The 26,152-nt window shown below is 38.0% G+C and overlaps 3 protein-coding genes across 3 annotated transcripts; 2 read left to right on the forward strand and 1 right to left on the reverse strand.

Annotated features, from left to right (window-relative positions):
* On the forward strand, nt 1-1,246 carry LOC125204004 (protein EXORDIUM-like 3). Its single transcript, XM_048102543.1, has one exon. The coding sequence runs from the start codon at nt 78-80 to the stop codon at nt 1,071-1,073; it is 996 nt and encodes a 331-aa protein (XP_047958500.1). The 5' UTR covers nt 1-77; the 3' UTR covers nt 1,074-1,246.
* Nucleotides 1,247-15,223: 13,977 nt separating this feature from the next.
* Nucleotides 15,224-16,023, forward strand: LOC125204609 (21 kDa protein-like). The gene has a single exon (XM_048103315.1). The coding sequence runs from the start codon at nt 15,256-15,258 to the stop codon at nt 15,841-15,843; it is 588 nt and encodes a 195-aa protein (XP_047959272.1). The 5' UTR covers nt 15,224-15,255; the 3' UTR covers nt 15,844-16,023.
* Nucleotides 16,024-23,992: 7,969 nt separating this feature from the next.
* On the reverse strand, nt 23,993-24,715 carry LOC125204610 (pectinesterase inhibitor 4-like). The gene has a single exon (XM_048103316.1). The coding sequence runs from the start codon at nt 24,656-24,658 to the stop codon at nt 24,077-24,079; it is 582 nt and encodes a 193-aa protein (XP_047959273.1). The 5' UTR covers nt 24,659-24,715; the 3' UTR covers nt 23,993-24,076.
* Between the last annotated feature and the right edge of the window lie 1,437 nt (nt 24,716-26,152).

Genomic DNA, 26,152 nt, shown 5'->3' on the forward strand with positions numbered 1-26,152 from the left:
CATAATATTTTCATCACTATATATCCCACCCAATCCAATTTCACTCTCCCAGCCCAACCCTTCTCACAATTCCAATCATGTCCCACCTAGCGCCGCTCATTCTCACCCTCACCCTCTTCTTCGCCGCGCCCGTCCTATGCTGGCGGCCGTGGCCCAATTCCACCGATTCGCTCTACGGCGGCTCAAAAAAATACGAAGGCTCCTCGGAATTCGTCCACCTGAAGTACCACATGGGCCCCGTCCTCACCGCCAACATCACCGTCTACCCAATCTGGTACGGCACTTGGAAAAGCTCACAGAAGCGGATAATCCGCGACTTCATCGACTCCATCTCCGCCGGCGACGCCAAATCCCCGTCCGTCGCCGGGTGGTGGAAAACCGTGCGCCTCTACACCGATCAAACAGACAACAACATTTCCCGGACCGTCCACGTGGGCGAGCAGAAAAACGACCGCTTCTACTCCCACGGCAAGTCCCTCACGCGCCTCTCCGTCCAGTCCGTGATAAAATCCGCCGTCTCCGCCTCAACCCGCCCGCTCCCGATTAACCCCAAGAGCGGGGTCTACCTCCTGCTGACGTCAGACGACGTCTACGTTCAGGACTTCTGCAACAACGTCTGCGGTTTCCACTACTTCACCTTCCCTTCCATCGTCGGCTACACGCTGCCGTACGCCTGGGTGGGGAACTCGGCCAAGCTCTGCCCCGGCGTCTGCGCCTACCCCTTCGCCGTACCGGATTATATCCCGGGTTTGAAGGCCGTTAAGTCGCCTAACGGTGACGTCGGGGTGGACGGGATGATAAGCGTGATTGCGCACGAGATAGCGGAGCTGTCCACGAATCCGTTAATTAACGCCTGGTATGCGGGTCAGGACCCGGTTTTCCCGGTCGAGATAGCGGATTTGTGCGAGGGCATTTACGGGACTGGAGGAGGCGGGTCCTACACGGGCCAGATGTTGAACGGCAGGGATGGCGCCACGTATAACATGAACGGAATCCGACGCCGATTCTTGGTGCAGTGGGTTTGGAATCATGTCTTCAATTACTGCACAGGCCCTAATGCGCTCGATCAGTAAACTTTCTTTAAACGCTTCATTTCTGTTTTATGAATTTGTGTTGCCTTCTTTTGACTATAAACAAACTATTGTTTAATTAATCCGTTATTTTTCGGTTTTGTATGTATGTATGTATGTTCATTAAAATTTTCAAGTATATTTTGTTCTGGGAATTAATACGTTTGATTGAATGAGTTTCTGAGTATCAAAATAACTTTCCGAAATTGGAAAGTATTTCACCATTGAAAGAAAATTCGAGATGATTTGTGAGATTTTTCTGTTCAAGTTGGGTCATTCGCTTTATTACATCATCTGTACTGATGAAAAGTCATTTTAATTTTTGATAATGCATTGCCACACTTGATAGAATTGAAAAAACAAGATGGTAAACGGGATATTATAGTTGAAGCTTCTAAAATTTTGGGTTGAAAATTTAACCAATGTTTCGTGTGATATTTGAAAATGTTCAGAATTTGTAAGAGTAATTTGAAAATGGAGGCATTGAAAGTGAGGGTCCCACAGTTGCGACAACAGTGGTAGATTTATCACATCCCAAGGGTCGTCGCGGACGCTTTTGGGATTTGAGCCTCTGTGCTAATTATTCAGTCTCCTTTATTTTCTCCTTTTTTTTTCTCGGTAAACACAGAAGCTATTTTGTGATAAAGTTTACCAATGGTAAAAATACTTACAGTGGTAATCATTGTCAAAAGCCTTTTCGATCAGTTTTTGTTTTGCACACTTTGCGTGTATGAATGAATGTATATATATTGCCTTTTCTGATAATACAGAGTATATGGAGTATAAATACAGCTTCAATACACACACCTATACAATGTGTATACAGCTTCACCGATAATACATCTTCAATACACACACAGGTGTAGCCTGGAGTCTGGCAACAGGTACTAGTATCTCTTTTCAGATGTCAACAAATGTGAAAAAAGTAATTTGTGAATATTCTTTTTATAAATTTATTTTTTAATAATAAAAATCTCAGTAAAATAAGTTAGTAATAAAATGTGAACTGTCTATCACTTAGACTAATAAACAATGAAAGAGATATATAATGAAATACGATCAAAATGATAAAATGAGACTTCTATTTATTGTTACGGTTGCTAAAAGCATAATAAAGATGACCTCATGTTATTTTTGATATCTCACAGAGTTTAGTTTGTTTTCATTTTTAAAAAATACTAGTATTTTATTTTATACTCTTATTAAAAATGTTGTGCAATTTTACATTACGATCTTTTATCATAGTACTAGTAGATAATTGTGGTGAAAGAAATTAATCTAATCCAATCAAACCGAATCGAATTGATTGAACCCAACCGTGTAGACAAATTACATATAGACCTCCTCCGTCACTTTTCGTGAGTATTACTCCCTCCGTCTCATTTTAGAAGTCTCAGTTGAGTTCGGAACGGATTTTAAGAAATGTAAAGGAAGTTAGTGAAAAAAAGTAGTGGAATGTGAGTCATACTTTTTTATAGTATTTTTGTAATAAAATGTGAGTGGAAAAATGTTAGTGGAATGTGAGGCCTGATACTATTTATAAAATATTTCAACCGAGACTCCAAAAGTGGGACACCCAAAAATGGTAAACCGAGACCGTAGACGGAGGGAGTACATTGTACTCCTATAACATGTACTCAAAGACACATAGTGAAGTATTGATGTTTCTTTGAGTCCGCATATTCAGCATTTTAGCCTTTCCTCTCACATTTTATATTTATTTTCATTTTTTTTCATTGGGATTTTTGCTATGTAGACATGCAGTGGACAATTTTATTCTTATATGACCAAAATATTGCATAAAAAGTTGGATAACTTAAAATACGGAGTAAATAATTTCAATAATGAAAAAGATGAAAAGAAACGTTTAACATTATACTCCTACTAGTATCTTAAAATTTTGAAATGACAGACTTATGCGGAGACAAAACGCATCTCCAACTAAGATAAATCCAAACCGAAAAGACAACCTCCATTGAAATCATCTCATACTCATAATAAATACTAGTAATATGCGCTCAAAATAGTGTAAATTTTGACAAATTGTGCGACTATTAATCAAAGACTTTACTTACTTACTGTCTTTATTATTCTCAAAAAATAATGCAAAGATTAAGAAAGCCCTTTTCATTGTATTATTTATTAGCTAGGTTTCACCATATCAATGGGCAATAGCTATCAGAAACTTAATTGCATCAAAGTTAAAGTTATACTAATAGTTACTATACCTACCAACTAGTAACAAAAAGATAACTATAGGCTGGGTTGATTTATATTTCAGGCTCCTTGTAAATGCCTTCATTCGTTTGAGATACAATTGGTATCAACTTTATTACATCAACTATTGTTACTTGTTAGTAGTTAAACAATGTACTAGCTGTAATGGGGTTAATTTGACATCACGGTTGTTACAATATATTCAAAGTTCAGCTTTTAATAATTATTATGTGATCTATTACTTTAATATCGATCATAATTGGCCTCCAAAATGGGTATGAGTGATACAAGATGCTATATGTGTGCGTACAGCACATGCATTGGTGGATTCAATTTGGGTGATGTTTCAATTACTAATAGTAGTAGTATTTTTATTTATGTTAAAAGCTTTTTTGTAGGAGTACTAATTTTTAATCACCTTTCATAGTATTTTCCATGTCTACCCAAATAGGGATAAACAGCGTATAGTGATGATGCGACAATCTAAAAATTGCATCATGCAATAATCTAAGGATGGTGATTGATAGTATTAGACAAGTCACTCTACCGGAATTCCAATCAAAATATATACGTTTGCATCTTATAATATTTGTTATTATATTGTTTCATCTAAAATGAAAAAATCATGTACAATCTTTGGACACGATCCTCTATCATACGAATAATGATTTGCTCCCTATTCTATATATGGTCTTAATTGTTTAATGGGCGTCTGTAAGGAACAAGGGATTAAGTGTGATTAATTGATAACCATTTATAGCAATTACAACAGTAATAATTTAATTTAAATATATCAGGAAAAAGAATAGGAGTACTTCAGTCATTTAATTGCACTAGTCCTTGCTTGATAGCATGACTCGTCCTAGTTCCTTGCTTAAAAGGAATCAAATTATCACTCACTACTTTTTGGGTGAGTTGAGCCTTTTGTTTTACATATAAAAAATGACTAGGCGAGTTAGAGTGGAAAATACACTCTAATTTTTAGTTTTATCTGGCTAGTTGGATTAAAATTTATGAAATTTTAGTTTTACATAGAGACTACTATTAAATTATTTTATAGGAGTATTACAACTTTCACCTGTTTTGCTGCCGGAACGGTACCATAGTTTTTCATGCAACCAATGATTTCGTTTTACATTTTTAAATTCACATAATTATTTTCCATGGCATCTTGAAATTAAGAAAACGTACAAATTATTGACGTGAACTTTGTGTTTGAGAGTTAGATTTTGAAAATCATGCGCAAGATCAAACATTGGAACAAGATTAATGTATTTGAACTAATTTAATCCTAAAAATTAATCATAGAAAGAGTAGATACTGATAAGTCTAGCTAGGGAATGAATGAATGCCTTGGCCCCCAATGGTGATATATGCATGCTTCCACTGAAAGCAATGGAGAGTTCATATAATTAAAAGCATAAAAGTATAATAATGTCTGTGACATTAGGCATATTTATAGTGTACAATATGATAATACATATTATAAGCGATAAAACAACTGTATCTCCAATTAAAATGAGAGAATAATTATAATAGGGAAAATTAATTCGGGAGTCAACATCTGCGGAAAAGGCAGCAACGGCGCCTAAATACAAAGATGTTGTTTGTTTGACTTGATAATAACAAACAAGGGAGCAATTTTTTTGAAGTGCTTGATTTCATAAATAATCATTTCGTATTTTTTTATGTGATAACTAATCATTTCTTTGCAGTACTGTAGTCCATCTCTCTTTGCATTGTTGATGATGATTTTTGTCTTTAATAAAGACTCTCAACCCCACATTGATCTTTAATTCACTCTCTTTTTAACTACTAATTCATATTAATGCATGCCTATTTGGGTTACAGCTAGAGCTCAAATTTTGCATTTTTAATTGTGGGACGGGCCACCATTTATTATTTATATTTTGGGGTAATTTCTATCATTTGGGAGAGTGGTTTGGATGTCATGTCAGAGTGAAACATTTGTTGAAGCACATCGTTTTACAAAAGAAAGGATAAAGAGAAAAAAAGTCACGAGCAATAGAGTAATTACTAGGGGTGGGTAGGTAAGGTATATCTTACCGAAACCACCATACCGTATACCTTACCGTAAATATGATATGCGGAAAAGACTTTTACCTTACCAAAGTTTTCGGTATACCGAACTTCGGTATACCTTATTTTCGGTATGACGAATTTCCATACCGATACCATACCTTATTTTCGGTATACCTTACTTTTGAGGTATACCTGACTTTCAACATCAATTAAAATAGAAAATTAGAGTATTTAGAATATTATTTATATTTTATAATTTTAAAAATAAATTAAATATCATTTATTCATAATTATATTTATATTTCACAATAGATTTTATAATTTAAAAAAATATAAAATATAATTGTGTTTATATTTTTGTGGTATATACCTTAGTTTACGGTATATACCGAATTTCGGTATGCAGCGGTATACCGCGGTATTTGAAAATTCATACCGTTACCTTACCGGAATCTTTCGGTAAGGTATCATACCGTACCGAAAGTCACGGTATACGGAAAATTCGGTATTTTCGGTATTTTTTTGGTACGATAAGGCCGGTATTTCGGTATTTTTCCCTAGCCCTAGTAATTACATTAATTAGTTTGAAAAGGAAAGAATAATATTTTATCTATTCAGAAATACTCCCCCGTCTCACCGAAGATAACTCACTTTCTTTTTTAGTTTGTCCCAAACCTAGATGATTCATAACTAAATATGGAAACATTTTTATTCTTTCCCTCTTATTTTATTCTTTCTAGTTAACCCAAAACATAAAAGTGCATAAAATCTCATATTACCCAAGGAAAGTATCATCTTTTTTAAAACGGAGAAAGTAAGAGTTATTTTTACTGAGATGTTTTAAGAGATGTGATGTAATGCAAGTTGCTACTACAACATAAAACACCAAAGTAATTTGTCTCCACACTATGTATTTATTCAAATATGAAAAAATCCCTAACAAATCAAGTATCCGTGCCCATTTGAGTCCCATATTGCTGGCTCATTAATGATGCACCGTAATTGGAGTCAATACACGTCCTAACGTTATCCGGTTATCCGTCAATCTCATCCATAAAAAATGAAAGATTTTGTAGTAACTCCAAGTTGAACGAGAAGTTTGAAACAACGATCAAAATATTATTAAGATGGGATATAAGTGTATAACTTTTAGAGTGTGATTAGTTAATATAAGTATATTATCTTAAAACAATAAATGAAATTGGATATGCTTTTAGGCAGGGACAATCGAGGCAATTGGTGAGGATAACATCAAACAAGCTTGTACTATTACGTAGTCCAAGTTGGCTGCTATATAGGAGTATTGAATTTTAGTCACGCAACTCCAATCATATATATGGTTTATGACATGGAAATTTTCTTGTATGTTTGAATTATGATTGATAAGTGTGAGTTTGGATGGGGAGTGATTGGCCCTAAAAGTCATAAGGAGGCAGTGAGAGCAGAGAAAACAAGAGAAATAAACTGGAAAATGACAATGGAATTGGAGGGGACCTCATTGAAATGGATAATTTGAAGACAAAAGCCACCCCATAATGAATTGGCTGGAGAAAAAAGGACCAACTTCAACTTGAGTGACTCTCTATCATCATTCTTTCATAATACAGAGGCGGTGGCCCCAAAGACACAATCCTTGGACCAAAATCATACTGTACATATTTTCTGGCTAAAATTTTCCTAATTTGAAATATACAACTTTCAAAACTCCCATGGTTTCACGAGGAACAAATTGGTTTGGTAGTACCTAATTAATCAGGTGAATTGCTGAACGATTAAATCGGGTTGACAGTAGTACCTAATTAGTAATAAGGTTACAAAGATAAATCTGTATTTTCTGGTTAATTAATAAGGTGACAGATTATACCCCATTTAACTAACTTTAGTGTGATAGCCCAACCTTCAGCCCAATTAATGCAATGTTAAAATTCTCCTACATTGTATTTGTGGCCAATTGGGCTGGATTTTGAGCCCAATGCATGGATAGAATGGAATTGTCCAAGGACATTAGAGGAGTATTTTTTTAATGTAAAATTCTTAAATATTTTAGTACTACTATTAATTGGTGTGATACGAATTAACTCCCGCGAAATATAAATTTCGGCACCCTTTTTTTTTAATATATAAATGAGCAACAATGCAACATAGTACGACCAAGATTTGATTATCGTGTCGCTAAGAATATTACTCCATTATTGACGAATGTACTGTTATCAACAGTCCTAGTGTACTTGTTGGTGTGCTTGCTGCTTCAAGCTGGATCGAAGTGGTTCAAGCTGATTAAAGCTGAGATGAATCAAGAAGAGGTCGAACTGATGAGGAGTTTCAGCAGTCGTCAGATTTGGCTTAGTTTAGATGTTTTAATTTGAGCCGTAGGATCTTACTAGTCGTTGGTTATTTCTCTTCTGTTTTATGACAAGTGTTGAAATTGAAAATAAATTGTACTAGTACTTGTTAGAAGATATTGCACAAAATCAGGAATTGATATGGGAGATCAGGAATTGATATGGAAGAATATTTCACATTTATTGAGTGTAATCTAGGTTTACCATGTATAGAATATCCTAGGCTATATAATCATGTAAACTCTACATTGTTGATATATTGAATAAGAATGAACCATTCTACCGACCCTTTTATTTCTAACATGGCCTCAGAGCAGATCGATCTTGGCTCAGAAAACCTTCATCACAGCCAATAATACCATTTTCTCGACCCTTTTTCCGACCAAATCAAGCCCAGAAAACAGTTCCTACAACCAAAATGTCAGATACAGAGGACACAAAAGCCGATCCAGAACAAATAATAAGCTTGAGGAATAGCAAAAGTATCACTGTTGCATTCAAATTCAATGGCAGAAACTACCCCCTTTGGTCTCGGTTGATCAAAGTTAAGATTGTAGGCCGAGGAGCCTACTCATACATCAAGAACGAGCCCCCGGAGCCTGGAAGCAAAGGGTTCGATGTGTGGGAGGAGAACGACTTGGTGGTGTTCTCGTGGATCGTCGACAATATTGAAAACGACATCATCGCCGATTTCGCACACCACCAAACATCCAAAGCGCTGTGGGACAGCTTAATGGTGACTTTCGAGAGCAAAGCAGATCGATACCTCATCTACGATCTGGAAGAACAAGCAATAAACATTAGACAAGGGAACCTTGACCTAGAAACGCATTATCGAAAGATTCACGGGCTGTGGATCAACATCGATCGGTGCCAGAAGCAACCGATTGATTGCTGCGACAAAGGAATCAACCAATTCCGTGCACACTCAAGCGACAAGCGGTTGATCAAGTTTTTGACAGGATTGAATCAGGAGTATGATTCAGTTCGAAGGGAGATATTGAAGGAGGAACCACCCCCCTCCCCCCATCAGCGGAGGCTGCCTACGGTATGGTGAAGAAGAAGGCGGCTCGACGTCACATCATGCCACCGGCGTCTCCATCACCTACCGGAGAAGCCATCGGAGGAACCGATTCGTCATTTGGGGGGGAGATCGGACATGGTTTCGCTGCCCAGAGCCAACGACCGCCAAATCGAGGAGGTCTGCCACCATCACGCTCCGCCGCTACTAGCCGGCCGTCCGGAAATCGCCCAGACACGTCGAAACTATGGTGCTCTCATTGTGGGAAGCAAAAACACACATGGGAGACTTGCTTTAAGTGATTGGGCTACCTAGAATGGTGGGAGGAACGACAAAAGGCGAGATCGACTCAAGCCCAGGTGAGGCTAGCCGTCGGAGTGAGCGGCGAAGGAGTTTCACGGAGAAACGACGGGGAGACTACTGGACAGGGGACCGGAGTCCGATCGGAGGGTCAGCCGACCGGCGTGACCGGCGGCAACGTGCGAGGAGCGGGCAATTTTGCAGAGAGAACGGAATCGAGAGACGGCGCCGCCCAAGGAGGTATAGGGTTTGGGTTAAAACCAGACCCTAATTATAAGTTTTGTTATTCTGCAATTGACCCCATCCAGAATTCGAAATATTATAAGAAGCCCCAATACATGTTATTTAGGACCCCAGGCTTTGATAAATCTGCAATTGAACCCCAAACGTCCCAGAAATTACAAATTTACCCAAATTTTGTGTCTAAAAATAATTTTCCCCCTTAATTTCCGCTGCATACCATGTTCAAGATTTATCTGAGAGAGATTCAAAGGGTTGGATTTTTTACTGTGGGGCAACTGATACCATGACACCTGATAGAAATGATTTTCTTGATTTTAGTGAGATTCCAAAGTCATATATTAAAACCGCGGGTGGGGATTTGATTAATGTTATGGGATCTGGAACGATTGAGATCTCCCCTACTCTCCGTCTTAAAAACTGTCTATATGTTCCCAGTTTATCTCAGAGGCTGATGTCTATTAGTCATGTGACTAAGGAATTAAACTGTACACTACTGATGCATCCCGACTTTTGTATCTTACAGGATATTCAGACGAGGGGGATTCTTGGGCGTGGCACTGAGAAGCAGGGACTCTACTACGTGGACGAGATAGCTCAACATGGTAGTGCGATGCTGGCTCACGGATCCACAAAGCAGGAAACTTGGCTTTGGCACCGAAGACTAGGACACCCCTCTCCTGGTTACATTAAATTACTTTATCCGAACCTTTCAATTCCTTCTGATTTTTCTTGTGAAACTTGTGTTTTGGCTAAGAGCCACAGACAATCATTTAAACCTACAAATACTCGTATGAAATCCATGTTTTCTTTAGTGCATTCTGATGTATGGGGCCCTGCACCAGTTATTGGGGGAAATGGTTTTCGATATTTTGTGATTTTTGTGGATGATTGCACTAGAATGACTTGGATTTATTTTCTGAAACATAAATTTGAAGTCTTTGATAAATTTGCTACCTTTTTTAAACTGATACAAACACAATTCCATACCACCATCAAAACCCTTAGGTCAGATAATGGGAGGGAATTTGTTAACAGCCCTATGAACCAATTTTGCAAAGACAACGCTGTGATCCATCAAACCTCCTGTGCCTATACACCCGAACAAAATGGGGTAGCTGAACGAAAGAATAGGACCATTCTAGAAATGACTCGGGCCCTTATGATTGAATCCAAAGTTCCCAAATTTTTCTGGCCAGAAGCCATTGCCACATCAATCTACCTCCTCAACCGCCTACCAACCAAAGTCCTCCACATGAAAACTCCCCTCGATATACTATCCAAACAAGCCAAAATTCCAGACAATATGAACCTTTTACCCAAGGTATTTGGGTGTACCGTATATATTCATATCCCAAAACATGAGAGAAACAAACTATCACCCTGTGCGACCAAATGTGTATTTGTGGGATATGGGGTGAACCAGAAAGGATATAGATGCTTTCACCCCTAAACCAAGAAAATCACCACCACCATGAACTGTAATTTTTTGGAAACCGAATTCTTTTACCACACCCACCTTAGTAGTCAGGGGGAGAGTGTTCCAGATAGTTCTGTGGACTACCTAAGTTGGGTGGTGCTATTGCCAACTTCCCGAATTAAGGAACCACCAGAACCAGTTGTCACTACCGCCGAGCAGGTCTCTTCACAAGAGCCATCTCATCCGCCCCCATGTGATCCCCTCCGACGATATCCGAGGTAATCCCTGAACCGACACTTGAAAGTCCAGTTATTTCTGACCCTGTTGATACAGAGCTCCACGAGGAGAATAACACTGTTGACGGAGATACCGGGAAATTTATACTTCCTTATCGAACTACAAGGGGAATTCCACCGAAAAGATACTCTCCCGAGAGGATTGGGAGGAAAAGTCAGTATGGAGTAGCGAATTTTGTGCAAGGAAATCTCACCAAGATGGCACGAGCTTTTGAGGCTGCACTATACGAAGAAGAAGCGATCCCACAATCAGCCGAAGAAGCTATGAAACATAAGAAATGGAGGGAAGCTATGCTAACTGAGATGAAGGCACTTATGAAGAACAATACATGGGTGAAAGGGAAGTTGCTTGATGGATCAAAAACAGTTGGGTGCAGATGGGTGTTCACGATAAAGAGAAGGCCAGACGGTACAATTGAGAGGTATAAAGCGCGGCTTGTGGCAAAGGGGTACACTCAAACCTATGGGGTAGATTATGCTGAAACTTTTTCCCCAGTTGCCAAGATTAACACTGTAAGAGTGTTGTTCTCGATCGCAGCAAACAAAGATTGGTCATTTCATCAGTTTGATGTAACTAATGCGTTCCTACACGGGGAATTACCAAAGCCTGTGTATATGGAACCACCACCTGGGTTCACCGAAGAGTTTCAGAGAGGAGAAGTTGTCAACTCAAGAAGACGTTATACGGGTTAAAACAATCTCCGAGAGCGTGGTTTGGGAGGTTTACAGAGGTTATGAAGAAGTATGGATATGAACAGAGTAATTCAGATCACACTCTGTTCCTCAAGAAGAAGGAAGGCAAGATCACGTGCCTAATTATTTATGTAGATGACATGATCATTACAGGAGATGATGAGGAAGAAATGGCAGAACTCAGAAAGAACTTATTCCAAGAATTTGAGATGTAGGATCTAGGCCTCCTCAAGTATTTCTTAGGAATTGAAGTACTGAGATCAAAAAGGGGGATTTTCATAAACCAGAGGAAGTATATACTCGATCTATTGGCAGAAATTGGGATGCTAGATTGCAAACCTGCAGATACCCCTATGGTGCAAAATCACGGACTACAAATTAAGGAAGATGGAGAACCGACCGACAGGGGGAGATACCAAAGGCTTGTTGGAAAGCTGATCTACCTCTCTCATACAAGACCAGACATTGCATACGCAGTAGGAGTGGTGAGTCAGTTCATGCATGCGCCACAAGGAGAGCACTGGGAGGCAGTGCTAAGAATTGTGCGATACTTGAAGGGAACAGCCGAGCATGGGCTCATGTTTGAGAAACACGAACACATGGAGATACATGGTTTTACTGATGCTGACTGGGCAGTAAATCCGAATGATAGGAAATCAACCGTAGGATACTTTGCCTTTGTTGGAGGGAATCTTGTAACGTGGAGGAGCAAGAAACAGAAAGTAGTAGCACTTTCAAGTGCGGAGGCAGAGTTCAGAGGAATTAAGAGTGGATTAACAGAGATATTATGGCTACGGAGGTTGATGACGGAGTTGAATCTCCGCTCTACGCTACCTTGTCGATTATTCTATGACAACGAGGCAGCCATTAGTATTTCTGAAAACCCGGTACAACATGACAGAACCAAACATGTAGAAGTAGACCGACATTTCATAAAGGAGAATTTGGAGGCTAAGGTGGTGGATATGCCCTATGTCAAGTCCGAAGATCAACTGGCAGACATCTTAACAAAGGCGGTGAACTCGAAGTCGTTTCGAGAAGTACTTGGCAAGCTAAGTATCGGCAACCCCGTTACATAGCTTGAGGGGGAGTGTTAGAAGATATTGCACAAAATCAGGAATTAATATGGGAGATCAGGAATTGATATGGAAGAATATTTCACATTTATTGAATGTAATCTAGGTTTACCATGTATAGAATATCCTAGGCTATATAATCATGTAAACTCTAACTTGTTGATATATTGAATAAGAACGAACCATTCTACCGACCCTTTTATTTCTAACAGTACTAATTAGTTAAGTTGATTAGTTAGTTTTTGTTCGTTTACTTAGCTTATATATAAGGCTTCTTATTGTAATTTTTGTATATTAATCATTAAAAATGTAGTCCATTAAATGAAATTCCCCTTATTCTCTTTCCTCTCTTCTGTCACGGTAGTCTTGTTTATGAGCAGTTTTTTCTTCCTCCTACAATGGAGATTTCTCCTTCCGATTCAATTCACCATTTTTTACATCAAGTTAGTTTGATTCATTGTTCTCTCTTGATACTGTTCTGTTTCACATTCCTCTCGATACACAAAGTTTAATTTTCGCTTTCTTGTATTCTTTGATTTCAATTCAAGAGTTCACAATACTAAAATAACTGTGAGTGCAAATTGACTTAAATAAAGATAATGAATATTTAGTACTAAATATTAATGAAAATCCCTGTTATTACAGTTGGTTTTAATTTAAATAATGTAATTTTTTTTAGAAAAAGGGAAACGAAGATTATACCAATGATACACATAAGATTATTTTAATTAGGGGGGTTTACAATATTGTTCTTCATAAATTGTCTGCAAAACTAGTACTCAGCCCAAATACGTACAAACTCTTATAAATTTCTTATAGTATATGGGCTTATTTGGGCCTAGGAATTCATCATTAACCAATGTTCAATGCTATAACGAATGTGTTGCTATCGTTATCACTTATCAATCGTTTCTGAAATTTTTTATTCAGGAAATTTATAAATTAGTTACCAAAATCTGCATTTGTTTGAATATAAAAATAATGACAGTTTTGGCACGTACCAAAATATAATATCCGTGTATGTAATTATTTGTTTGTGGTATGTGAAAGTGTGGACGGTGGTTGTTTTGAGTTAAAGATATACACTTGCTTTATTCTTTATTAAAAGAATAAATATTTTGTTCCCACTACTTTCACGCGCAGCGTCTGAACGCTTTGATTACAAGCTTCACTCAATTAGTCTCTCTCTCTCTCTCTCTCTCTCTCTCTCACACACACACACACAGAATGAAAATCGTGTTCAACCAGTGTTCTTGTTTTTTCACTTTTCCTTTGGTGAAACAAAAGGGCTGCCATCTTTTATTATAGGATCGTACTATATTGGGAAAAAGTTGAAATTAAATACTCCACGCTCATACGTGTCAAAAGAAATATGATAGATATGGAAATAATTTTTATCATTAATACTCCCTCCGTCCCACTTAAAATGCAATATTTGAGAATCGGCACGGGGTTTTATATAGTATTGTTTTGTGAGTTAATGAAGAGAGAGTAAAGTAAGAGAGATGAAAAAGTAGAGATAGAGTTGTTTCTATTTAAGGAAACGTTTCGTTTTTAATAGGACAACCAAAAAAGGAAAACGTTGCATTTTTAATGGGACAGAGGGAGTACTACAGTATTTTTTTTTATTTTTCTTTATTGGCGCATATTCGAGACAAATTTGTAGATTCGGTCCATTCGGATTAGCGGAAAACAGTGCCCATGTTTAATTTTTTATGCTTGTTGATTAGGACGAAGCGTCGATCAGTAACGTCAAATTAATTTTCAGTTGTTTGAGTCTTCAAAACTACAATTAATAGGAAAATAACAAATACACACACACACACACAAAGTTCATGTCGGTAGCAAAATGTCAAAATTTGTCAACATACTACACTTCAGAAAAAGATTAATGTCTCTCCGATCAAATATTCAAATCTGCCTACCCTCAATAATGCAAATTAAAATATGATAATAATATTATGCTGTGTACGTTTTAAATACTTTACCAAACCGTACCATAAATTAGTGCCGGATTGCAGGTATTTTCTTATTGAAATTTCCACTAAGTGGGCCCAATGGGCCTAACCACAGCATGTTCATAATAATACTACTCCCTCAAAGATCTTCGATGAAAAGACTATATCGGAAGTTGAAGTCGTAATACTAAAGTCGATACACATCAAATCTGATATGAAATCGTAGCGACATTTCGCTAACTGACTTAAAAGAACAAATATTTGAACTTGAGATAGTATAATCTCTACACTATAAATTAAGTCTAACTAATTAGACAGTCAATCGAATTTATGTAACTTTATCAAATAATCCGTACAAAAAGACGAATGTAATTTATTCAAGGATGAGTGGTCTCACATAAAATATTTTATACTAATATTTTAAATAAATATCTCAAAAATGTATGTTCAGAAAAGATAATTTCCGACAAGCAGTTGTGGGCCTGATTATGGGCATAATAAAGAGTTACAGATAAGGATGAAATTTGTGTGTATAAATAGAGGGTAGAAGAAGAGCATATTCGTAGAAACAAGAAAAAAATGGGGTCTCCCAACAGTCTCACAATATTCTCACTCATAATCCTCTCTCTCACATTCTCATACGCCGCCGCCGCCAACCCAGCGGCCAGCTTCATCAGAAGCTCATGCAAAGCCACAACATACCCCGCCGTGTGCGAGAAGTCCCTCTCCACATACGCCTCCTCCATCAAAAAAAGCCCGCGGCAGCTGGTGATGACGGCGCTTACGGTGAGCGTCGACACCGCGGAATCGGCCAAGTCATTCGTCGCCAAGCTCACAAAGTTTCGCGGGCTGAAGCCGAGGGAGCGGTCCGCCATCAAGGACTGCTTGGAGGAGATGAGCGACAGCGTGGATAGGCTGAGCAAATCGGTGAAGGAGCTGAAGAAGTTGGGGCGGGGCAAGGGCCCGGAGTTCACTTGGCATATGAGCAATCTGCAGACGTGGGTAAGCGCCGCGCTCACGGATGACTCCACCTGCTCGGACGGGTTTGCGGGCAAGGCCTTGAATGGCCGGATCAAGAATTCCATCCGGACCCGGATGACTAATGTGGCGCAGCTTACTAGTAATGCGCTCGCTCTCTGTAATAAGTTTGCGGATAAGTATACTTAAGTTGTGCTTCTTTTCAACTGTAAAATGTGTTTTTTTCTTCTTCTTTTTTTACGAGGTTGAGTGAGTGGTTTTGTCCGTCGATGTTTTAGTTTTGTGGTATGATATATAATGATGGTGATCTCGCACCAGTTTTGTAATATAATGAAATTATACTAGTGATATTTGATGGAGTTATACTAATTAGAGCAATTTAATTGAACAAGTAACAGTAACATTATGAATTAATACTAGTGCCACCATGAAATTCAGAAATGAGTCACTTATTGAGAATAGGTGGAAAACAAATTAAATGCAACCACTTGACAGCCAATGGCGCGCTAATAATTTGTTGAATAATAGCCGTTGGTGGGCTAGATTGCACAAGGACTTGCGGAAAATCCGCATATGGTTACTAGTACTAAATTGCTTCACGGGCTTTAATGCTTATTACTAGTACTAGTAATATTTAATTTGTAGTATGTCACAAGTTCACAACTCAGCTTGATGCGGTTCGGGTATCATAACTCACAGTAGATCCTAGACTAGTTGATCAATAACTTCAATGAATTAGAACGAAAACCTTGGTGTGATGGATTCAATTAAAATAACAATCCTATTGATCTTTTGGTGGTCAATAATATTTCCCCTTTTTATAAAATATTTTTATTTGTCAATCATACATACTAAAAGAATTATATGTAATTTTGTTGGTTAGTGGAGTATAACATATAGTATGGGTAGAGAAGCGAAATACTAGTTGCACTAAAAGTCGGGAGTAATTCAATATGAATGGAAGAAAATTAAGAAGCGAAAAAAGTTGTGAGTTGAGTATGAAGACATGAAGGTGATAAAATTGGCAATTGGTTGGGTATAAAAACAACAGTCAAAGCTAGTGGGCTGCGACTGGCGATTCTGTTTTCGGTTTGAGGAAAACAACTTTCACCACCTCACCGTGATTCTCGGTGTTTCCGACACGTAACATCACTCCTCGAGATTGCAAATCTTCACACCCGTTTTTTAATTATTGGAAATCAAATTAGGATTCGGCTTCGGCTAATGTGTTTCGTACTACTGTTTGAACGTCGTCTCATACGTGGACTATATCAGTAGTAGTTAGTTACTCCCTCCGTCCCCAATTAGATATCACACTTTGACCGGACACGGTTTTAAGAAATGTAAAAAAAAGTTGGTTGAAAAAATTAGTGGAATGTGAGATCTGTTTTTTTATATTGATTTTATAATAAAGTGTGAGTGAATTGAGTTAGTGGAATGTGAGACCTACTTACCATTTATGGTAAAAATGAAGTGTGACTCTTAATTGAGGACGGACCGAAATAGAAAAGTGTGACTTTTAATAGGGGACGGAGGGAGCATATGCTTTTATAAAATTTCTATAGACATCTGTTTACTCGCTTAAAAAAAAATTATGTCAATGCAAGTATACAACAATCTAAAATTACAATAGAGTAAGTGAGGTATGTCTTCATTTGGTTACTAATTTTAAATGTTAAAGTAAATAACTAAATATATTGATTAGTATTGGTGATTAGTATTGGTGATTAATGTGGATTTAATTTTATCAGCAAAACACTGTGGAATATATTTCTCATTTTGTATTGTCGTATAGTATGTGATTAGACGTCACCATACTGAACCGGCTCGGAACTGTCACCGGCGGTTCGAAACCGTGAATCGAAACCGCGGTTGCGGTTCGGAACTGGATAGGAGTCGGCGGTTTAGGCGGGCCGATTCAGGTTCGCGGAAAAACAAGAACCGGAACCGGAACCGCCGGGCGTAGGGTGGCAGGAAACCGACGGTTTCTGTCAGAAACCGGCGACCAAACCGGCGATTTGGTCGGGAACCGGCCAGAAACCGCCGGTTCCGGCAGCTTTTCAGGCGGTCTAGGCGTAGGGTTGCAGCGTAGGGTGGCAGAACGGGCAGAAACCGGCGGTTTCGTGTCAGAAACCGGCCAGAAACCGGCGGTTCAGGCGGTAAACCGGCCGGTTTCAAATTTTCGAAATTCAATTTTTTATTTTTATTTTTATTAAATCTGATTTTTTCTCCTATAAATACCCCATCTCCCCTTCATTTCTACTCACCCCATTCTTGTGTTAACAAGGATTTCTCTTCTCAATCTCACAATTTCTCTCATCTCTATCTCCATTCTCTCTAATTGTTCAAGTTGTTTACTATATTTGTGCAAATTGTTCTTATAATTTACTTCAATTGTCTATCATAATCATCCGGTCATCCCTCACTACTCTTGTTATACTCTCTCTTTATTTTTCAATTTGCAAAAAATGTCTTCATCTCGTCGTGGTGGTGATCGGGGCAAGGGAATTGCCCAAGACCAAGATCAAAGTGGTCGTCGGAAATCAAGGCGCCCTAGTCGTCGTGAGGTTATGGATGAGGTTTCCCGACAAACCGCTATGCGTTTGCAAGTAAGTTGTTCGAATATTAATTTTACAAATTCTTATTTTTGGTACTATACATTATTTATACCGTTTATAACTTTATATATAATATTTGTAGGCCGAAGAAGATCATAGGGCTGCCATGGCACTTAGCAACATGAGCGGCGGCGAAGGTTACGAGTCTTATCACTCTTATGGTAACGTGAATTTATCATCCGACGACGACGGTGATAATGGTGGAGGATCTGCACAATATCCTCCGACGAGCGCCGGACAAGTTGGTGAAAATGATGAAGCGGTTCCTCCTCCTGAAACTCAAACCGAGCGGGGTAAGGCTAATAAGAAGGCCTTGAAATCGGATATTTTTGTTAAACATTATAAAAAAGTCCCGGTAATAGATGCAACCACTCAAAAAACCGACCAATGAATTCGTCGCATATTGTAACTATTGCGATAAATCCTACCCCTTTTTTGTCGGTGGGGGCTATGGTACTCTCCATCGTCATTTAAAGGCAAAGCATCCGATCGAATATGGGACCGCCAAATCCCAAACCCAACTAAACTTCCCATCCGGTGCGTCTGAAACAACAGGTACGCCTCTTTTTAAATATGATCATAAAGTCGCTCAAGATGCTATGGTTAGATGGGCTGCAATGAAGCATTTGCCTTTCAATTTTTTTGATGACAAAAAATATGAAGTTACTATGCAAACCGCTTTTAATGTCGGTGCTAAAAGAATACCCGCAACTTCACATCAAAGATCTAACAACAGACAATTTTTTGAGAAGCAAAAAGAAGTAACACGTTTTTTGTCCACCTTGGGTCACAAAGTAAACATTTGCTCTGATGTGTGGACTGATGCTTTTCAAAGAAATTCTTATATGGGCATTACATGTCATTTTTTGGACAATAGTTGGACATTGCACAAGCGTTTGATTGGTTTTAGACAATTTCCTACGCCACACACCGCACCCGCAATTGCTGCTTTAATTATTCAAGTTTTGAATGAATATAGATTGTGCAATAAGGTATTTTCTGTTGGTTTTGATAATGCAACCGCTAACACTGCAAGTATTGCCGACTTAATTGCGGCTTGTGCCCCGGTTATAAATGGTAAGTACTTTCATCAAAGATGCATTTGTCATATTTTAAATTTATGTGTACAAGATGCTCTTTCTTTGTGGCAAAAACATGTTGATCCTATTAGAACTGCCGTAAATTTGATCCATTGGAAGCCTCACATTGGTAAGGCTTGGAAGAAATATTGTCATCAAAAGAAGATCAGGTACACAAATTTTACAATTGATGTGTCTACTAGATGGAACTCCACATATGATTGTTTGAACTCTACTTTGGAGCATATAGATTATTTGATTGATTTTTTTAGGACTTATCCCGTTCCTGATTTATATTTATCGCATGCATGTTGGGAGCAAAGCATGAGTTTGTTTAAATTGTTCAAAGGTTTCAAAAATGCGACTGTTGAGTTATCGGGTGTTTATTATTGCACATCTGTTCGTGTTTTAGAGCATTGCATGTATATATCACTTGGTTTTAAGACGGCTATGAAAAATTCCATTACAAATCCTGAGTTGATGTGTGTTTTATATTATATGATTGACAAATGGCTTAAGTATTTCAGTGAGATTCCAACGGTGTTTTTGATTGCAAAGGTTTTGGATCCGAAATGGAAATTAGTCGGTACCTTGAAGATTTTAGAATTTTATTACAACAATTTGAGTTCTATTGATCTTCAACCACTTCGGGATTTGCAATCCAAAATCAATGAGGACAACAACAACAACAACAACAACAACAACAACATACGTTTGTCCGAAATATTCCAAATAAACCTCCCCAATCTCTCCGTCATCAAACATGCATTTGAGTTTGAGTTGCGAACTCTCTTTGCCGAATACGAAGCCAAGTACAACAGTACCCACCAAGTGAGACAACGACCCACCCCTCATCAACAATACAGTTTTGGGTTCTTTCAAGTTGATGACCCCGACGCACAATCCCAATTGGCCGACCTATACGGTTACACCACCAGCGGTAGTTCGTCGGCAAGGAGTACGGTAAGTGAGTTAGATTTATATTTTGACTCACGCTTTTCTTTGAATGAAGATGAAGGTCCCGTTCCCAACCAAATCGACGTCCTCGATTGGTGGGGAACACATGAGAAAGATTTTCCCATCCTTGCATCAATGGCCAAGGAGATTTTTTCAATTCCGGCTTCCACTGTCGCCGTCGAGTCCGCTTTTAGTGTTGGAGGCAACGTCTTGGACGATAGAAGAAGTAGACTATCCGGCCAAAATATGGAAGCCACCATGTTACTTGACGATTGGTGTTCGGCTGACATTAGAGATCAAGAGCTAGATTGGAACACCCAAGTACAAACCGACCAAGACTACTACCCCGACGAAGAAGAAGAAGAACAATGAGGTGGAGTGGGAGGTCTACCGCCGATTGCCGAATAGGTAAGTAAGGTAAGAGAACTACGTGGACTTTGATTCCTTAATGTAATTGAGCATTAAGGATACGTAGGCAACCCAACTTAAATTTTAAATTTAAGTTGGGCTCAAGTCCTTTTCCTTTATTTCTTTTTTTTTTTCCAATTGTTTCAACTTTAAAATATACAAATACAATTATATAATTGTATTTGTATATACTCTAATCGATGAAGAAGACTTCTCTATAAGACTAAATCCGGGAGACTTTTGACAATTCTACCATGATTGTTGATGGTTAAATTAAACTCAACAATTAAGGTTGAATTGCTAAAGGTATCCTCAATTTAGTTATGTAGAAACATCTCCTTCGCCGACTAAGAGTATATATATAATATATTATACTATCTATTTGCATTTATAATTTATTGTTTTTTACTTCAAGATTTTTTATTTAAATTGTTATACAAGCTAACAAGCATGTATTATGTTATGTATTAAGTCTTTTGACTCTTTTGTAATTTCAATTTTCAACATTTGTATTTGTAATATCAACATATCGTTCAAATTTGTATAATTGTATGATTGTAATTTGTAATCATTGTATCAATAAAATTCCAATTGTCCAACTCCAATGTCGACTTCTACTCTATTTGTCAATTGTCATTTTCGTTATATTTATTTATTCGATAGTAATTAGTAAGTAGAACACTACAACTACAAGATGTAATTTGTAATTAGCACTATAAATGAATAAATGAATAAATTAAAAAAAAAAAAACGAACTTGAACCGGTGAACCGGCCCGGAACCGGACCGGAACCGTCTGAAAACCGCCGGTCTTGAACCGGCTACGAACCGTGAATGAACCGGTTCATGAACCGGAACCGCCAGAAGCTAGGCGGGCCGGTTCAGGTTCGGGATTTTTTTGAACCGGAACCGGCGGTTCATGAACCGTGGTGACGTCTAATGTGATGGACCCATACTAGAACAAGCAGTTGTACCCAATATTATTTTTATATAATTATGTTAATAATGTACCTTATACTCCCTCCGTCCACAATTATGTGTCTTAGCCTTTTATTTTAGTCCGTCCCTTATTTATTGCCACACTTCAAATATACTACTTTTAGTAATGGACCTGCCATTCCAGTAACTCAAATATTCTACTAAATTTTTGTATTATAAAACTAATATAATATATAAAAGTACAACCCACGTGTCACTAACTTTTTAAATTCACTTTTTTTTATATTTCTTAAAATTTCTATGGATTAAAGTGCTATACATACTGAGGGATGGAGAGAGTACTAGCTAGAGTGAGTGAGTGAGGGATATTGCATTTTGTGTCTCACGGGTGGGATAGATCTTGGATTTGGTAGTTCAAGTCCAAAACTTGAGCTAAATGGGCTGACCTATACAATGGCAAACAGAACTTTTTATAGTATTCGCTTATTTATGTTTTATATTATTGGACTATAGTGTCTGTATATTGAAGTTGAGAAGAATGTAAAAATAATTTATAGCTTTTGCTTTTCTTGCGTTCATTAAAGTTGAGAGGAACGTCAAAATAATTTCTAGCTTTTAATTTGCTTTTCTTGTGTATATTAAAGTTTAGAGGAATGCCGAAATAATTTCTAGCTTTTCTTTTCTTGTTTGTGTTTTTTATATTCTTGTGTTTATTGTCGCTTTGTGTTTATTTCGGCCAATATACAACATTCTCATGAATTTTGTTAGCTTCATTTCTGATTCTCTATTTCAACTTTCAAGCATCTCGCCACAGTATTTTACATACAATTTTCAACAAGAAATATGTATCACCAATTTTTTTTTATTACAGCATTATAAAATTAAATTTTTTCACTTACAATTTAAATCTAAAAGTCAATTATTAATAGCAACATGATTTTGTTGGGCTTTATTTATTGATGGAGTAAGGCAATGGGCAAAAATGGCTAACTTGAACGGATTAAACCTTAGGGTTGCAGCCCATTTAGTACCACTCATTACGTTGTTCGATTCAACAAAAAGTAAATGAGATACTAATATATTGAATAGAAAAGCTCAAATTAATTTTCATCTTTAAAAATGTTTCCTACACAACTTAGTACCGAAAACCCAAATAAATTTGGACCATAGAAAATCACGGATCAAAATTCCGGTGTTTAATCCCAAATAGTAGGAAAGAGAACAATCGCCTTCATTCAATTAGCCATAACTAATTCTTCAATCTCCCTCATTTTCAACAATCAAAACTGCTGAAAAGAAACTCTCAAACGAAATGGCTAAAGCCGCATTCCACATACTGCTCATCCTCTTCCCCATCGTCTACGCCGCCGACGACGGAGTGGTGACGGCGTGCGAGAAGACCTCGAACGCCAGCTTCTGCGCGGAGTTGCTGGTGCCGTACGCCTCCCAATTCATGGACAAGGACGGCGACAAAATGGGGTACGCCGCCATCTCCGCCACCCTCGCCCAAGTGCAGTCCACGAGGGCGTACATGGTGCGCCAGACCACCGAGCCCACGGCCACTGAGAAGGAGCGCTCCGCCGTCACGTCGTGCCTCGGAGATATCGGCAACAGCGACGACAGCCTCCGCAACGCCTCGCAGGAGTTCGACCTGTTTCGCGCTGCCAAAGGCGAGCAGCGAAGCAGCCACAGAGAGAGCGTGATCAAGATGATCAATTCCGCAAGGAATGATCTCACCGCCTGCTCCGATTTGTTGAAGAAGCATAATGATGTTGTCGGCGCCGGAATCATTAGCGAGTCTGCGCGCATGACGGAACGCTCCATTCAGGCGTGTTCCGTGGCTGAAGCTTTCATACACTGAATATTAGGTGTAGATTCCAGAAATTTACTGTTTTCCCTAACCTCTTACAATTTGTAGGTAAGACCAATTTCAATATCAATAATTTCACGACAAATCAAATTTTGTTACGGTCACGGCATATATTGTTTTTACCATATATGTTGATATCGGTATATACACATTATGCCGTAAATTAAGGTATATATATATAATGAAATTTTGGTATCGCGGCCGTTACTAATACCAAATTCTTTCAATTAGGTATCGTACTGTACCAAAAATTATGAAATACTAAAAATTAAATATTATTAATATTTTTTTTCCTATAAGATAAGTCTGATACCGATATTTCAATATTTCACTCCCACCAAGAAAATAGAGTAATATTCAATTGGTATATAAATATAACTACAGTATTTTAAGAAATTTGATCAATATTCAGTCAAAATATTACTAGTATTTTCGTTTCATAGCCAAATAAAGCAACTGACCACCACCTTGGGAAGAAGACCACAAAAAGTCATTTATAAATTGATCATAGAATAATAGTACTAATGGATCACAAGAAAATGAAAGTATTCGTTAATAGAGATGGTTAATAAGGGCCAAGGCGTTGCTGATATGCCTCTCAACTCCAGTGACACAGCTAGTGATCTTCTTCTTAACGGAGGCGCTCACCTTCCGCTCGAGGACTTCGTCGATGCACGTCTCAGCGTCGGTGATGGCGGCGCTGGCGTAGGTCTTTGCATTGGCCCACTCGAACGCCCTGTCACCGCTCTTCATGTGGCCCATGGCGGTGAGCGTGTCCTTGAGCTCAGTGACCGCGTCTTTGAGGTCGCCGATGCAGTTCTTCACGGCCATCGCCTCCGTCTTCTTCACCCCCTTCTGCTTCGCCAGCTTCGTCACGGTGGCCGAGCAGTTGTAGGTGGCCTGCACCGCCGCCTTCAGGGCTACCTTGCACAGCTTCAAGGGGTTTGTCCCCACCGTCGACGCGTAGGGCACCAGCGTCTTGATGCACAGCGACGAGTACGTCGTCGTTTTGCACTTCTTCACGACGAAGTTGGTCGAGCTTTTCTTTGACGTGGCGGCGGAGGTTGGAATAGTGTTGCATGAGATTAAGACCGAGAGTGTGAGGATGGCTGTGAGGAAATGTTTAGTTCCCATCTTTGGTTTCGATCGATTGGTGTGATGATATTGATTTATTTTAATTTGTGAGGATGGATTTGCAGAGAAGACGCAAGGGGTATATATACTATACATATAACATCTATATAAGTAATTAATGTAGAAATGAAGTTGTCAGCAGGCGAATTAATTGTTGAATCTAGCGGGAATAATTTAGGTATTTAAAAACTGCTATTTTAGGTTGTTGATAGTCCGAAGGCACATGCGTTTTGTCAAAAGATTAGCATCTGTTCAAGTCACATGCTTATTCTAAGCCATCTTGTTCATCATTTCTGATCATTGATCTATATACGTTGTTTTAAGATGTACTCTTGTTTAATTGCATTGTCAGTATACATATTTAAGAGTAATATAAGAAAATTGCTGATATATTTTATTTGTCGATTACATAATTTTTTTTTTTTTATTATTGTGAGAAGTACAACAAGAGTATACTTTTGGGTTAGAGGGTGATAGCAGTTTCTCATTATCTTATTATTAATATAATTATACCAATTAAGAAAGTAACTTTTGTCTGCAATTTCCTCTAAAATGTAGGAGTACTTGGTGGAGTATGAAAGTTTTTTGTGATCAGTTCTCTTTCCCTGATAAGAGAAGAGCAGCGAAATATATTCTTTATAATAGGTGTACATGTTTCCTTTGTATAGTACTCATTCGTTTCTTAAAAATAGGAACATTTGAAATGACACGAATTTTAATGCAAATTTGATAAAGTAAGAGAGATATAAAAAAAGTGTCAGGTGGAAAATGGATCATACTGGTAAAGAGAATGAACTTTCTAAAATAGAATGTTTTTATTTTTAGGAAATGGTCCAAAAAGAAAGAGATTCTATTTCTAAAAAGCGGAGGAAGTATATTATATGTAGGGTTGGCCACAATTACGTTAGAAGCACTAAATTGGATGAATTGAGTCAAATAATAATTTATGCAATTTTATTGTATGCAAGTAATGTTTCCGCCGCTTAACTTCATATGCATGCTTTCCGACTTGATAACCGGTGAAGTATAGTAGTAGTACTAATACATGTAAATTCAAGTTTAAGGGTATACAGGGTTCGTATATTTTTCTAATATGTTCGTACATTGTATCGCATAATATAAAAAAGTTAATCCTAGAAATTTATTTTCCAGAATGATGTCAATTTAAATTGCTCCAAGCTGCCTCCAATAATATTTAGAACGTGGGCCGTCGTATGCCTACATTAATTGGAGGTATAGGTATAGAGTGCTAATTATTTGAATTAGATGATTGATATAATTGGAATTAGATTAATACGTTGCTGTGATCCTTAATTACATCATGCGATGGTGGATGTTAGGGGCATGTGTTGTGAGCACATGCGCGTAAGGTGCTGCTCAAACAATGCCGCCTTTTATGGATTAACCTCCACGAAATTTGCGCTTATCTCAATCCACTTCCATTTACGTGACCATTCATACATATACTATTTCATACTTATTTCAATTAATTAA

The sequence above is a fragment of the Salvia hispanica genome, chromosome 2 (genome assembly GCF_023119035.1).
Source record: "Salvia hispanica cultivar TCC Black 2014 chromosome 2, UniMelb_Shisp_WGS_1.0, whole genome shotgun sequence".
NCBI lineage: Eukaryota > Viridiplantae > Streptophyta > Magnoliopsida > Lamiales > Lamiaceae > Salvia > Salvia hispanica.